Source organism: Lucilia cuprina, chromosome 4 (genome assembly GCF_022045245.1).
Source record: "Lucilia cuprina isolate Lc7/37 chromosome 4, ASM2204524v1, whole genome shotgun sequence".
Lineage (NCBI taxonomy): Eukaryota > Metazoa > Arthropoda > Insecta > Diptera > Calliphoridae > Lucilia > Lucilia cuprina.
This window is the reverse complement of record NC_060952.1, coordinates 74,774,982-74,789,759: the sequence shown is the minus strand read 5'-3', so window position 1 is coordinate 74,789,759 and position 14,778 is coordinate 74,774,982. Positions and strand designations below refer to the sequence as shown.

Sequence of the window (14,778 nt, the reverse complement as noted above, 5' to 3'; positions counted from 1 at the left end):
ACAAAAAATTAATACATTCCAGTGTATTATTTACAAACTACCAGATCTTTAGAAATTACAAGGAACAATATGGTAATACTAAAACAAATTTGACAGCCGCACATTACTTTTTTTTCTTCATCTCATCCCCGATTTTTTTCACGTTGAGAAATGAAGAATTTTTAATTATTAATTAAAATAAATCCTAAAAATTAAAGTTAATAGTTTTAAAGTATATTTAAAAGTTAGTTTAATAGACGAATACACAAAATGCACATTCTAAGAAACAGCGCTTTGCAGCTGTTGGCTGTTTTTATGCTGGTAGTAATAGGTTCTGTAAATTCCCTTTACGAAGATCAAATAAAAAAATTTGATTGGTAAGTAGAGCAAAGGTGTTCTTTTCTTTTTGCAGACACGTAAGATTTTTGTATAAATTTAACTAAAATATTTACAATTTGTCCATTTAAAGGAGAACTTTACAAATCGGTGGTGTTAATCAGGCATTTTTAGAGTTAAATGGTTTTCAACCTCGCCTGTTGGTTAGTACCCGGGAAAATGTAGTGGCCTCATTATGTCCTAAAACGGGGGAAATATTGTGGCGTCAAGTTTTTGAAAATGGAGCCAGAGGTAGTGTAAAATTATTGCAACTTTCTTCGGCCTCTGCTACAGCTGATTCTACTGCTGCCGCTAGAGCCGGTTCTAGTCATGGTTTCGATATGTTAACCGTGCAGGGTCATGCCCCTGCTTTAGTTCGTGGTTGGAATTCTAATACCGGCCACCTGGAATGGGAGTGGTCTTTAATGCCTCTACAGTCTGATAAAGCCGTCAATTCTATGTGGTTTTATCGTAATTCCCTGCTCTATCATGTTTTACCAGTCTGGCACAGTCATCTAGAAGTAACACAATATTTTGCTACTTCTGGTCAAGCTACGAGTAATACAGCCAAAATTACTGCTCCCTGGATTTCACAAGAAAAATGTATTTTAACTGGTGTTTACTTCAGTTGTCTGGAAGGAGCAGAATTAATCTCTTTAGATTTAACCGCCAATCAGCCTCAAGTTATTAAGAAATCCTTGGGCAGTATACCAACACAACCTATTAAGGCTTTGGAGGTAAGTTTTAAACTAAAAATACTAAAATATGTTAAAAAAGAAACAAAACTATTCCTTGACAGGGTTTCAATGGCATCATTGTAGTCGATGAAAAACTTGTAGCCATTAAGGATGATATTCACACTTGCAGTAATCTAAACAGTCAAAGCTTTTCCATGGGACGTTTTAAAAACCAAAATGTTATTGTTACCGCTGAAGTTAAAGACAAAGTAGGAAGATTATTTAATAACTAGTATTTCGTATCTCTTATTTTTCAACACGTTTGTTTTTCGCTCTCATAGAATCTTAACATTGAAGGTTATATGGCTGAAACTTGCCAGCCAGTGACAGAATTGTCCAATTCTGTAGCCTATCCTGAACATTATGGACCAGCCACTTTAAGAACATTTGATTGTAAAGCCAATCGTAACAATGATGGTAAAGGTTGTCTTTTCATATTTGATACCACAGACGATAGTGTCGTGGCTGTACAACAATCGAAAATCCGTTGGTCTAAATCTGAAGCTTTGGCTAATGTTATAGCTAGTGAATTTATTGATTTACCTTTGGCCGATAGTGAGGGTGAATTAGAGAATGAAATGAAGGGCAAAACTGGTGAGTACTTTTAAATTATAGGGGCTCTTTATATTATATTAACGAAAAAATGAGTGAGATGGTTACAAATTTGATGTGTTTTGTGTGTACTATACGTTTTTCACAAAATTATTAATTAACTACATTTATCTTTGGCTTATTTAAATTTTACTATTTTTTTTTTTTTTTGATAAAATGTATGCGTTCAAATGACAATAATGTGTTGTGTTCCGTTTAAACAAATATTAAAGGTGTCGATCCTAGTCTGGAGAGTAAGTAAAGAGTTTTGTTATTTTGGCGAATGTTAAGCTTGATTTGTTTTAATTTTTTCCTTTTTGCTCGATGTATTTTTTTCAATTTAGATTTTACTTTCCTATTTATTTTTCTGTTTTTTATTATGATTTCGTTAGTTTATAATTTTTTATTTAGCATTTAGGAAATGGTTATAAAACTTTTTAAGCAAAAAGCTTAAAAGCTTTTTTGATATTTTCTGAAAAATAGCTATTAAATTTATATTTTTTAAGAAAGTTTTTCGAAACATTTTACTTTTTAGTGAGAAAACACCAAAATATTTTCACAAAAGCTTTTTGGTCTAAGGCATTTTTTAATAATTTTTTTTAAGCTGTTTTTAAGCTTTTTAGTGTCAGTCTATACTTTTTAGTATAAAAAGTTTTTTAGTTAAAAAAGCTTTATTAGCAAAAAAGCTTTTTAATAAATAAAGTTTTTACTAAAAAAGCTTTTAAAAAAATTTCATTAAAAAGCTGTTTTTAATAATTTTTTTTTGGAAAAAAGCTTTTTAGTGATAACGTTTTTAAGCTTTTTGAAAATAAATATTTTTTTAAAATTAGTAAATTCGTTTTTAACTAAAAAAGCTTTGTAGTAAGATAGTTTTTAAAAAAGAGCTTTTTAATGAAATTTTTTTCTTTAAAGAAGCTTTTTACTGATAACTTTTTTAAGCTTTTTGGAAAGAAATATTTTTTAAAATTAGTAAATTCTGATTTTAATTTTAAAAAGCTTTCAATTAAAAAATGTTATAAACTTTTGAAAATCTTTATTTTTTGGAAAGTAGCTTTTTTTTTGTTATGTGGAAGCAAATATTTAAAGTAATCTTAATGAGTAAACTTTTTACGAAACAATTTTTTTGTGAAATAAGCTTTTTATTATTTTTAAAAACTTTCAAATAGAAAATGCTTTATTGCTTGGAATGTAGTTTTTTTGTTCTGTGGAAGCAAACATCTTTGTGAAAAAGCTTTTTAGTGAACTTTTTACAAAACAATTTTTTGTGAGAAAGCTTTTTATTATTTTTAAAGGATTTTTTTTGAAGCAGGTTTTTTGCTTTTAGTGGAAAAACTCATTTTGTACAAAAAGCTTTCAAGTGAAAAAGGTTTTTTTTTAGTAAAAATCGATGTAAAATATTCTTCAGTAGAAATATGTTTAGTGAAAAAAACTTTGTAAAAAAGCGAAAAAATTGCTTAAGTAAAAAAGCTCAAAGCTTCTTTAGAAAGTTTTTTTTTAGTATTTTGTAAAATTTTTTGTTATATAAAAGCTTTTTTGAATATTTTTGATAATGAAGCATTTTAAATAGAAAACTATTATTTATAGAAGTTTTGTAACGAAAAAGCTTTTTAATAGCAATTGATAATAAAGCTTTTTTAATGAAAAAACTTTTATTTATAGTTTATTTTTATTTAACCTTAAAGCTTTTAAGTGAAAATGCTTTTTAGTTAACGTTTTATTTAAAAAAGGAAATTTATTGCGGAAAAAGCTTTTTAGTAAAGAAAAACTTTTCTTAAAAAGCATTTTGAATGTAAAAGCTTTAAAAACTTTAAAAGGAAAGAAATTATTATTAGATTCTGACCCTTTCAAGCTATTCCTTAGAGCAAGCTTTCAACAGATAGAAGAGATTTAACAAGAGTTGTTGCCTTTTTTCCATTTTTAGCATTAAAATAAAACTTTTTTTTGAACTTTTGTTCATTTTATTTTGTTTATTTCTTTGTCTTTGTTTATTTGTTGTTGTTGTAAATAAATTTTGTTTTTGTATTTATTTATTTTTTATTTTAATGCATTATAAATAATTTTCCAATTAAATATCTCTTAACAAACTTAACAGCCGACATCGTAAGTGCTTTTATGCATCGTTTAACATCTCAAATGTTACACTTCAAAAGTGTCTTTCTACATGTTATGGGCTTGGGTCCTAAACCCTCTGATACCCAAAAAGCCGGTTTGGTACGGGATTCCTTTGGTCTACACAAAATGTTGGTGATTTTAACTAAAAGCGGCAAAGTCTTTGGTATTGATAACATTAGCGGTAAACATCATTGGCAATTGTATTTAAATAATGTTGAAGAATTTGCCAATGGCGAACAGATGCGCTTACTCATACAAAGAACTAGTAAACATTTTCCTTTACAAGCTTTATGCACCATTGTGGCCAAAGATAAATTGACGGGTAATGGTGTTCTATATCGTTTTAATCCCATTACTGGTGCACCCGCCGAAGGTGGTCTTTTGAAATTGGATCATAAAATTAAACAACTTTCTTTGTTGGCCGAAACAGAAACAGACTATGTTAAGGGTATTTTAATAATGGATGCTAACAATAAGGTTAATGTTTATCCAGAACATGCTAAATCAAAGGTGAGCTAGCATTAAAAACACATTTTGTGTTTAATAAATGAAATTTATTTTATATATTTATAGGCTGATGGTTTATATTTGTATACGGCTGATAAATCAAATTCCCAATTAAATGGTTTCTATGTTAAATTTGCTAATAATGTAAGTTTTTTTGTGTTTTTTGGAAAAATATTTTGTAAATAATTTGTATTCTTTATAATCTTTCCAATTCAGCATTTATCTACCCTGCCATTGTGGAATGTTGACTTAGCCGGTCATACTGGTGATCATAAAATCATTACTGTGGCTTCGAAAAATCCCATTGAACGTGTACATTCCCAAGGACGTGTTATGCCCGATCGTTCTGTTTTATATAAATATATTAATCCTAATTTGGTGGCCGTTTTCACTCAGGCTACTGATAGTATACATAAACGTATGTTGTTTTTGGAAAATTTACATTACAGCAAACTATTTACTCTATTGATTGTGGTTCTCTTTTTTTAGATTTGCTTAATGTTTACTTGATTGATGTTGTCTCCGGTTCTGTTGTTTTCTCTATGATGCATCGTAAAATTCGTCCTCCTTTACATGTGGTTCATTCTGAAAATTGGTTGGCTTATGCTCACTATAATGATAAAGTTAGACGCACTGAAATAAGTAAGTAATTTCTAAAATTCGTCCTCCTTTACATGTGGTTCATTCTGAAAATTGGTTGGCTTATGCTCACTATAATGATAAAGTTAGACGCACTGAAATAAGTAAGTAATTTCTACTAAGAACGGGTTATAATGTAAGGAATACAACTCTGTAAAAGTTTGTGATATTAGAGCTTATTCTGTGATAAGCAAAGAGCTTTTAAGAGAACTTTTCAAACATTTTTCAGAAAAAGATATTCTCTCTTTTTTAAAATCATTTTCTGTAGAAAATTTTTTTTTTTTACTGACATTTTCTAAAGAAAATTTCTCTCTCTTTTACTAACATTTTCTATAGAAAATTTCTCTCTCTTTAGCTGGCATTTTCTATAGAAAATTTCTCTCTTTTATACTTCTATTTTTCCTATAGAAACTCTCTCTATTTTACAAACAATTTCTACAGAAAATTTATCTCTATTTTAGAGAAATTTTTTATAGAAAATTACTCTGCATTTTACAGACATTTTCTATAGAGAATTTCTCTTTATTTTAAAGAAATTTCTACGGAAAATTATTCTGTGTTTTACAGACATTTTCTTAGGAAAATTTCTCTTAATTTTAAAGCCATCTTTTATAGAAAATTTCTCTCTATTTTAAAGACAATTGCTACAAAAAAATTCTCTCTACTTTACAAACATTTTCTATAGAAAATTTCTTTCTATTTTAAAGACATTTTCTGTAGAAAATTTCTCTATTTTACAGTAATTTTCTAAAGAAAATTGTTCTCATTTTTAGAAACATTTTTTATAGAAAATTTCTCTCTTTTTTAGAGACATTTTATATAGAGAATTTTCTCTATTTTAGGGACATTTTCTATAGAAAATTTCTCCCTATTTTAGAGATATTTTCTATAGAAAATTTCTCCCTATTTTAGAGATATTTTCTATAGAAAATTTCTCTCTATTTTAGAGATATTTTCTATAGAAAATTTCTCTCTATTTTAGAGATATTTTCTATAGAAAATTTCTCTCTATTTTAGAGATATTTTCTATAGAAAATTTCTCTCTATTTTAGAGATATTTTCTATAGAAAATTTCTCTCTATTTTAGAGATATTTTCTATAGAAAATTTCTCTCTATTTTAGAGATATTTTCTATAGAAAATTTCTCTCTATTTTAGAGATATTTTCTATAGAAAATTTCTCTCTATTTTAGAGATATTTTCTATAGAAAATTTCTGTCTATTTTAGAGATATTTTCTATAGAAAATTTCTCTCTGTTTTAGAGATATTTTCTATAGAAAATTTCTCTCTATTTTAGAGACATTTTCTATAGAAAATTTCTATCTATTTTAGAGACATTTTCTATAGAAAATTTCTCTCTATTTTAGAGACATTTTCTATAGAAAATTTCTCTCTATTTTAGAGACATTTTCTATAGAAATTTTCTCTCTATTTTAGATACATTTTCTACATAAAATTTCTCTCTATTTTACAGACATTTTTTATAGAAAATTTCGCTCTATTTTAGAAACATTTTCTATAGAAAATTTCTCTCTATTTTAGAGGCATTTTCTATAGAAAATTTTTCTCTATTTTAAAGACATTTTCTAAAGAAAATTTTTCTCTATTTTAAAGACATTTTCTAAAGAAAATTTTTCTCTATTTTAAAGACATTTTCTAAAGAAAATTTCTCTCTATTTTAAAGACATTTTCTAAAGAAAATTTCTCTCTATTTCGAAGACATTTTCTTCGTGGAGAGAAATTTTCTATAGAGAATTTCTCTCTTTTTTAGAGACATTTTGTAAAAAAAAATTTCTCTCTATTTTAGAGACATTTTCTAAAGAAAATTTCTCTCTATTTTAAAGTCATTTTCTAAAGAAAATTTCTTTCTATTTCGAAGACATTTTCTGTAGAAAATTTTTCTCAATTTTAGAGACATTTTCTATAGAAAATTTCTCTCAATGTAGGAGACATTTTCTATAGAAAATATCTCTCTATTTTAGAGACATTTGTATAGAAAATTTCACTCTTTTTTGAAGACATTTTCTATAGAAAAATTTTCTCTATTTTAGAGACATTTTCTAAAAAGAGATATTTCCTAAAAAAATTTCTCTCTATTTTAAAAACATTTTCTGTAAAAAATTTCTCTCATAGAGATTTCTCTCCATACGATAGACATTTATTTGACAAATATTTTCTATAGAAAATTTCTCTCCATTTAACAGTTATTTTCTTCATAAAATATTTTCTCTATTTTATACACTTTTTCTATAGAAAATTCTTTATAATGTTGTGCGTTTTTATAGGAAGTGAAATGAACATTTTATAACAATTTCATTATTTTTATAATTACAGCAACAATTGAACTATATGAAGGTAAAACTCAAGCTAATAGCACAGTTTGGAGTTCTCTAAACGCACCACCTATGCCTCTGGTAGAACGTCAATCCTATATTATACCCACAAGTGTGGCAGCTATGCGTGAAACTATTACCGAACGAGGCATTACCAGTAAAGATGTTTTGAGTAAGTACAAACAAGTTTCCATTGTTTCAATTTAAACTTTTAATTTCATAATAAAATTTAAAAAAATTTTCAGTTGGTACTACTAGTGGTTCGATAGTTGAATTGCCTTGGGCTTTACTAGATCCACGAAGACCCATTTCATCTTCTTCGAATGGACGTGAAGAGGGAGCTATGCCTTACATTCCAGAATTACCACTGCCCACAGAGAATATGATTAATTATAATCAAACTATAGCTAGATTACGTTATATCTATACAGCTCCCAGTGGTTTGGAGAGTTCCTGCTTAGTGGTAGCTGCAGGTTTAGGTAAATTGTTTTATTATTAATCATCTTTGAAAGATTTTAAATATTTTTTTTTTATATTTTCAGATTTATTTGTTACACGCATTGCACCTTCAAAAACATTTGATTTGCTTAAGGAAGATTTTGATTATATCTTAATATCTATTGTTTTGGTAGTTTTAACTTCTGGTTCTTTGGTGGCCAAACATTTAGCATCGCGCAAATCCATTAAACAAGCATGGAAATAGTTTATTAATATTTTAAAGTTAATTGAAATGTAATTGAAAAAAAGAAAGAAAACAAAAAACAAAACAAAGTATTAAACCACTTTGTAGCAGCATTAATATATTAAATTAATTCAGATTTTATATTGAAAGTTATATAGGAAAATTATAATTATTTTTGTTTTCTTTTTTAATTTCCTTTTCATGTTTGTTTTATCTTCTTATAGCTTTTCTTACAATAGTTAATTGTGCGTTTTAAATTAATTGTTTTTTTGTCACACACAAAAAAGACTTTAATTTTTGTAAAGTTTTTTCTTTATTTTTGTTTAAATTAAATTTTTGATTAATATTTTTTTCAAATGCATTTCTGTTTAGCAGTTTTTTTAAGTTTCTTAAATAAATTTTGAATTGTTTTTTTTAACAAACAAAAGAAGGTCAAAACACAGCAGTCATTAATAATATTTAATAAAGTTTGTATAGATTTAATTTAATTAATTATATAAAAATGTGAAAAATATATAAAAAATAAAACATAAAAGGGAATGTGTAAAACCAAAGTAAAATTGGTTGTAAATACGTGTTTTTTTTTAAAGAAAAACAAGTAAGAGTTCCATATTCGTCTGTGCCGAATCTTATATACCCCTTCAACACGGTGTGTTAAAAAGTCCTCTTGTACATAACTTTTGATGTGTTCTCACCTAATCCGGTCTCTACATACTTAATATCATCTTTATAAGTTCATTATTATAGAAAACTTAAAAAGTACATTTTGAAAAACGTAAAAGTACGAAAAAATCCGCTTTGATGCGTTCTCGTCTAATCCGGGCTCTATAGACCTGGTTTACACTAGGAAACTTTTTTGCGAAACTTTTGATATTTGTGTGTGAAAGAAAGAGAAAGAAATATCAACCATCTCTTTCTCGTACACATAAAATCAAAAGTTTCTCAACAAAAGTTTCCCAGTGTGAACCAGGTCATATTCTTAATTTAATGTTTCTAAGTTCATTATTATAGAATGCTCAAAAAGTACCTTTTTAAAAACGAAAAAGTACCAAAAAATTCCTTTTTATAGATTCTCACCTAATTCAGACTCTACATACCTAATTTCATATTTCTAGGTTCAATATTATAGAAAATTCAAAAAGTACCCTTTGAAAAACAAAAAAGTACCAAAAAGTTCCCATTTATAGCTTCTAACTTAAACCAGGCTCCACATACTTAATTTCATGTTTCTAGCCAATAACAACACACTCTTGCTGCTCTCGCACTGCTATTCTTGCTCTGCTGCTCTCGCTCTGCCTTGTTTTTATAAACAAGAGTACAATAACAAAATTTACCGTATGATTACATATTTTGTTTTTTGCAATTTCTGTTTGAGCATGAATAAAAAAATCTAATTTTTTTGATGAAATTTTCAGAGGTTGTTTCAGATTTTTGCTTATATCTCTGTTATTTATGAACCAATTTTGCTGATTTTAAATAACGATCTTCCCGAAAGCATGTAGGTATAACGGAATTATTGAAGATTCGGATCACGCCGATATCTGGAGTCCTCTAAAAACTGATTTCAACAAACATACAGACGTACAAACGTACAGACAGACGAACATGACTTAATCGACTCCGCTATCTATAAGAATCCAGAATATATATGTATACCCTTCTCACGAAGGTGAAGGATATAATAAATGTGGAGTTTAAATGTTTAAAGACCAATTTCTAAACCTCTAGTTGTAGTTCATTCCCAGGCTTATCGTTTAATAGATAAATATTCCACCGGTTGATTCGTTCGGCTTGTTGATTCGAGTTTGAAAGAAAAGCCTCCTTTACAGGAAACCATTTACAAACTTTTGTAAAAGAAAAGCTTAAAACCCAAAGACAAACAAAATTAATTAATAAAATCGCTTTATTTTAAATTAAAACTATATAAAATATCGAACAAATAAAATGCAATATTTCAAGTGAGATTCAAAAAATCATAAATAGGTGTAGAAAGGTACTAACTTTATAAAGAAAAAAAATCGACTTATTAAATGAATATATACCAGACTAGAGGTTACCGACAGAGCTGTTGTGCTTCATATACAATTTGAGAAGAATAAGGAAGACTAAATCAAATATCACACAACATTATTTATAATCAAAAGAATACAATTGTTACTTAATTTAGTTTACTTATTGTTATTATTAAAAGTCTGTTATAATCTCTCCCTCCTCATGACGTCTAATGGGATCACCTTTGAGTAGAGCAGAAATCATGCTAAAACAAGAATAAATATTTAGTTTAGAAAAAAATAATGCAACAAACAAAAAATAATACTTACAAATACAACGCTATGAAGAACATAATGAAATAATAAGCCAAATAAATCATAGTATTCCTAAGATGAATCTTTAGCAAACCCCTGCTATGTATATCGACTGGGTCATAGACACCCAGACTATCTCGGGGTTGTTTATATAACTCATAACCCAACCAGCTGACCATGGGTAAATTAAAGAACAACATTAACCAATGGCCACCCAATAGCAGTAAAATGCACAATATTAAATGTGAACCAAATTTGGGTATGACCCAAAAATTTAAACGGCAACAGCATTCTTGAGCATTTAAATAATCACATTCTAGATCGGCCAATGTAAGCACCTAAATAAATAAAATTAGATTTGTTAAAATTGTGGCAAAAATCTATTTTGTCTTTTGTTTGATTTAACTTACATAGTAAATCAATAAAAATAATATGGCTCCATAAACAATTAGTGTTAAAGCGAATGTTACGGTTTCCGGTAACATTTTTTTAAACTGTAAACTTAATTATTTAATTTAGTTAAGTTGTTACTCTCTTCTCGGTGCTGTCTTTTTTTTGCCAATTTGTTTATGTACAGTTTATTAGTTTCCTGTTAATTAAAGTCAAAGACCATAGCTAACAAATCATTAACGGCGGCGGTTGGTACTAAAAAACTGTTGACGACGGCCTGAAAATCGGATACAAGGCGGTAGGTAAATTATTTGTTATATATATTTATATAGTGGCGGTTCACACAGTTAAACTTTGTTTTAGAAGCTTTTGATTTTATGTGTGAGTGAAAGAAATGGTTAATATTTCTTTTTCTCTAATACACAAAAATCGCAAGATTCCCTGTGTGAACCGGCACATAGCAAATAGAAATACACAACGAAAAAAACGCTCCCACGACAATTGGATTTTCGCTTCGGAACGACCCGAGTCATACTCGGTCAAAGATTGTCAACCCAGCGACAGCTGTACAACCGAAAGTTTTTTCCCCAGGAAAGAACTATCGGCCAGAGTCGAGCTCTTACAACAACAACACAACGAAAAAAAAACAAAAAATTTATATTTTATTTTCCTTTCTGAAAATTTCAAAACTTTTATATACAAAGTGCAATTTTGAAGTATTGATTGAATTCTATAACATTAAACACATACATTTACCGTTTGGCGAAAAATACTGTGTTTTAAAAATCGCTAGTTTAACAAAAAATCACCAGATTAACATTATTCGCAGCTGATTGTCATTCGGTCTTTTTTTTGGGGGAAAAACAGCTGCAGACATAAAGTATCCAATCGGAAAAATGGCTCTGCGTGTTTTTGGTTTAAATTTATTAAAAAACAATAAAAATTTAACACAAAACCTACAGCGTTTCAATAATGCCGCCTTAACCAATACAGTAAGTCTTAAGTATCACATAAATTCCATAAGTTTCATAGAAAATATTCAAATGGAAGACTTGCATAACCTCTCTTTCATTGTGTGTTGTTAAGGTGCTCCAGCAACAAAATGCCAGTTACAGTACTGAGGTAACAGTTCAGGCTGCTCCTTTAGCGGTTAAAAAACAAAAAGTAAGTAAAGCTATGAAAGCTTATTTGGAACGTGCCCAGGAACATGATGAATTCATGAAAACTCAACAATTGGAATTTCAAATTGGTAAACGCCATTTGGCCAATATGATGGGTGCCGATCCAGAGACCTTTACGCAAGAGGATATTGATGTAAGTTTTCTCTATTAAATTTATAAAAAGTTCAAAATATATTGTGCTTTTGCTTTTTCTATAGAATGCCATTGAGTATTTGTTCCCCTCGGGCATTTACGATAAAAAAGCCCGACCTATTATGAAAAGTCCCGAAGAAGTATTTCCAGCACGTAAAGCAGCTGAATTCGATGAGACCGGTAGACCATTCCATAGTATGTTTTACACTGCCAATCCAAATTTCTTTAAGTTATTATATGTAAGTTATTCTTAGTATGTGATTTTGTTTTGTAAAATGAATGTTATGTTTTGTCTATTGTAGGATATTGTTGAGGAACTCAATAAGTTGTATGATTTGGAGGAACGAATGATGCGTCGTGGTCAAAAGCCCGATCCCAATCAGAAAGTGTAAGTAACAAATGAATTTTATGTTTTTAAACGAAATTGGAGAGACGTAATATAAATCTGTAGTGACTAAACATATAACTAAGTTAAAATCCTCATTACGTTACATTTATTGTGTCAAAAATATTAAATCTGTTTTTTTCTTTTTTCCTCAGCGATTTAACTGGTTTCAATTGGATCACCAAAGAACAAATGGAATTAGAATTGGTGGAAAAAATCTCAGATATTGAATTCAATAGTTTCATTACCGCCATGGAACGTCTAGTATCGCATCCTTATTCGTACAAATGTAAAGAATTTATTGATAAATATACAAAGCCTTTAATGGACAAATCGAGTCAATTGGAAATACCAAAACCACAAATCGATGAACAAGGTCGCCAATATATCACTACCTATGGTAAGTATGGAAACTGCATTATTATTATGGTATTTAGAATAATATTAAAATAAATTTCATACGATTTTCAGAATGTCTACGTAAAACAGCACGTGCTGATGTTACTGTACGTGTACCTGGTACTGGAAAAATTTCCATAAATGGCAAAGATATAACATATTTTGATGATATACAACCACGTGAACAGGTGAGTCAAACATTTTTATTTTAATAATCCCTCGAAACGGATATTTATTGATAGCATTCAAAAATTCTCTGTTTTGATTGGGAAAATGTAGTTTTTACAGAATTCAAATTTATTTAACTTAACATTTGAGTGCAGTTTATGCAAAACATTGAAAACCAAAAATCTTGAGCAAAAATCGAAGAAATTATTTATGTCAGAAAATAGACTAATAGGTTTGATTAAAATACGTTTGATTTCCAATTACTCTCATAGACTTATTAATGTCTTAAAACATTTGTTAGAATATCCCTACAGGGTGGGTTTTTTCAGTTTACGTTTGTAGACAGAGGGTAGTTATATTGTCGTGATGTGAAGTAAGTTGAATCCCAAAAACCATGCTAACTTCTCCATGTCAGACGGGTTGTAGCACGAGTGCGATAATAAGAGCTTTCCTTCCATATTAGTAGACCTGTCACAAGCACTCCACAGTTTCGTTTTTAATGTGACAGTCTAATCAATAGTGTAGTTCAGTTGAGTCTATAAGATTCTAAAAAGTCCAAAGTTCATCAATTTTTGGTTTATTATTGAGCGGTTTGGAGGTCTGTTTGCCGATATGAATAAGTCTTCTCCTTGTATGGTACCTTTTTGTACCGTTTTGTCGCATACCTCCACAGACGCTCGTACCCTTGGGGATCAATAGTCAGGTCCATCAATAATCAAGTCTACCTTGACTATGGGTGACAATCCTCTCTCTCGTGTACCTTCAGGACGTCAGTTTTCCAGAATTCCAGGTCGGTATTTTATTTTTATGTAGGTTCCCTCCCCCAGTAGAGCATTTGAAAAAAACATTGTCGAGTGACGAAAAATCGTGTCTCAAGTTATATCTTCTCCCTTGTAAAAGTTCTTTGCGGAATTTTTCCCTGATGCAGGCACACAAATCCACCATAATGCAAGGCATTTAGTATTCTATGTTGTATTTTAGCTTCTCTAATATTATTGGTTTGATGGCATATATCAGTAGTCGTCTTCGAACAGATAATGTGTTCAAAAGTTTCTGATATTCGAAACCTATGCTATTAAAGAATTTTCGATATTTTTACGAAATCTTGTAAATTATTTCCTTGTCTATACTAAGGAACTTAAGGCACCCACTAGGTTTATTAGTGGTATGTTCATTGAAGAATTTTGGACTAAAATCTCCTTGGGATCAAGGATCATTGAAGTATTCTTTAATCTCTGAAACTACTATCTTAAATCAGAATATATGATCGATTTGCTATTAAATAAATCCATGATCGATAGTCTAAATGAATGCCGAGCTAGGTATTCATATATCATCGAGGCAATAATATTGCTGACTTATTGAACTAGAAATTGACGAATTCTTTGGAGTTCCCTTCACACTTTTGTGGCCTTGTATGGAAGCATACAAAACAGCCTCACTCTCCTAGATTTCAACGGTACTTTTATATTAGACATTTATGGTGACTGTGACTTTAGAAATCCTACATTTGTGTTTCATACATTGACTTCAGCAAAAGATGTCATACTGAAGATGAAACAGTAACTTATAATCTCTGTAATTGCCGATTCCTATAAGCTTAAGATATCAGAGACTAAGTATGACATATATATTTTTATGATTTATCCAATGTTCATTCTAATATTCTTGATCTTATGGCATAGACCAGCGATTAAATATAAGAACAAAGAAGAAGTCTAAAGAGTTTAAATCTTCTTATCAAGTATGAGATGTATGCTTCAGGATATGTTCCTTCATTCTAATGGAACCACATGTTTTTTTTTAAGTTCTGAAAAAACTACGATATTATAATCTTGTTCTTTTAAAAGTGACATATGTGC

The 14,778-nt window shown here is 29.2% G+C and overlaps 3 protein-coding genes across 5 annotated transcripts in view; 2 read left to right on the top strand and 1 right to left on the bottom strand.

Moving 5' to 3' along the window:
• Positions 1-123: 123 nt before the first annotated feature.
• Positions 124-8,324, top strand: LOC111682396 (ER membrane protein complex subunit 1). Of its 3 annotated transcripts, XM_046949601.1 has the most exons (13): positions 124-356; positions 449-1,091; positions 1,154-1,300; positions 1,373-1,685; positions 1,916-1,936; positions 3,775-4,304; positions 4,368-4,445; positions 4,518-4,719; positions 4,791-4,879; positions 4,981-5,044; positions 7,275-7,445; positions 7,519-7,752; positions 7,816-8,324. In XM_046949601.1, exons 1-13 carry the CDS (start codon positions 250-252, stop codon positions 7,974-7,976), a joined length of 2,760 nt encoding a protein of 919 aa, XP_046805557.1. In that variant the 5' UTR covers positions 124-249; the 3' UTR covers positions 7,977-8,324. The 3 variants fall into 3 exon arrangements, with proteins under 3 accessions (XP_046805557.1, XP_023300115.2, XP_023300116.2); XM_023444347.2 differs by lacking the exon at positions 4,981-5,044 and having other exon boundaries at positions 4,791-4,943; XM_023444348.2 differs by lacking the exons at positions 1,916-1,936; positions 4,981-5,044 and having other exon boundaries at positions 125-356; positions 4,791-4,943.
• Positions 8,325-9,827: 1,503 nt separating this feature from the next.
• LOC111682404 (protein cornichon homolog 4) lies at positions 9,828-10,868 on the bottom strand. The gene is made up of 3 exons (XM_023444356.2): positions 10,672-10,868; positions 10,277-10,599; positions 9,828-10,212 (listed from the first exon to the last, which is right to left on the bottom strand). Exons 1-3 carry the CDS (start codon positions 10,744-10,746, stop codon positions 10,140-10,142), a joined length of 471 nt encoding a protein of 156 aa, XP_023300124.2. The 5' UTR covers positions 10,747-10,868; the 3' UTR covers positions 9,828-10,139.
• Positions 10,869-11,482: 614 nt separating this feature from the next.
• LOC111682406 (28S ribosomal protein S9, mitochondrial) overlaps positions 11,483-14,778 on the top strand; it is a 41,922-nt gene continuing 38,626 nt past the window's right edge. Inside the window, exons 1-6 of the mRNA XM_023444359.2 lie at positions 11,483-11,643; positions 11,738-11,965; positions 12,030-12,203; positions 12,267-12,352; positions 12,505-12,749; positions 12,821-12,936. Coding sequence (XP_023300127.2) covers positions 11,548-11,643; positions 11,738-11,965; positions 12,030-12,203; positions 12,267-12,352; positions 12,505-12,749; positions 12,821-12,936 — 945 coding nt within the window. The 5' untranslated portion in view covers positions 11,483-11,547. The remainder of the gene's footprint in view (positions 11,644-11,737; positions 11,966-12,029; positions 12,204-12,266; positions 12,353-12,504; positions 12,750-12,820; positions 12,937-14,778) is intronic.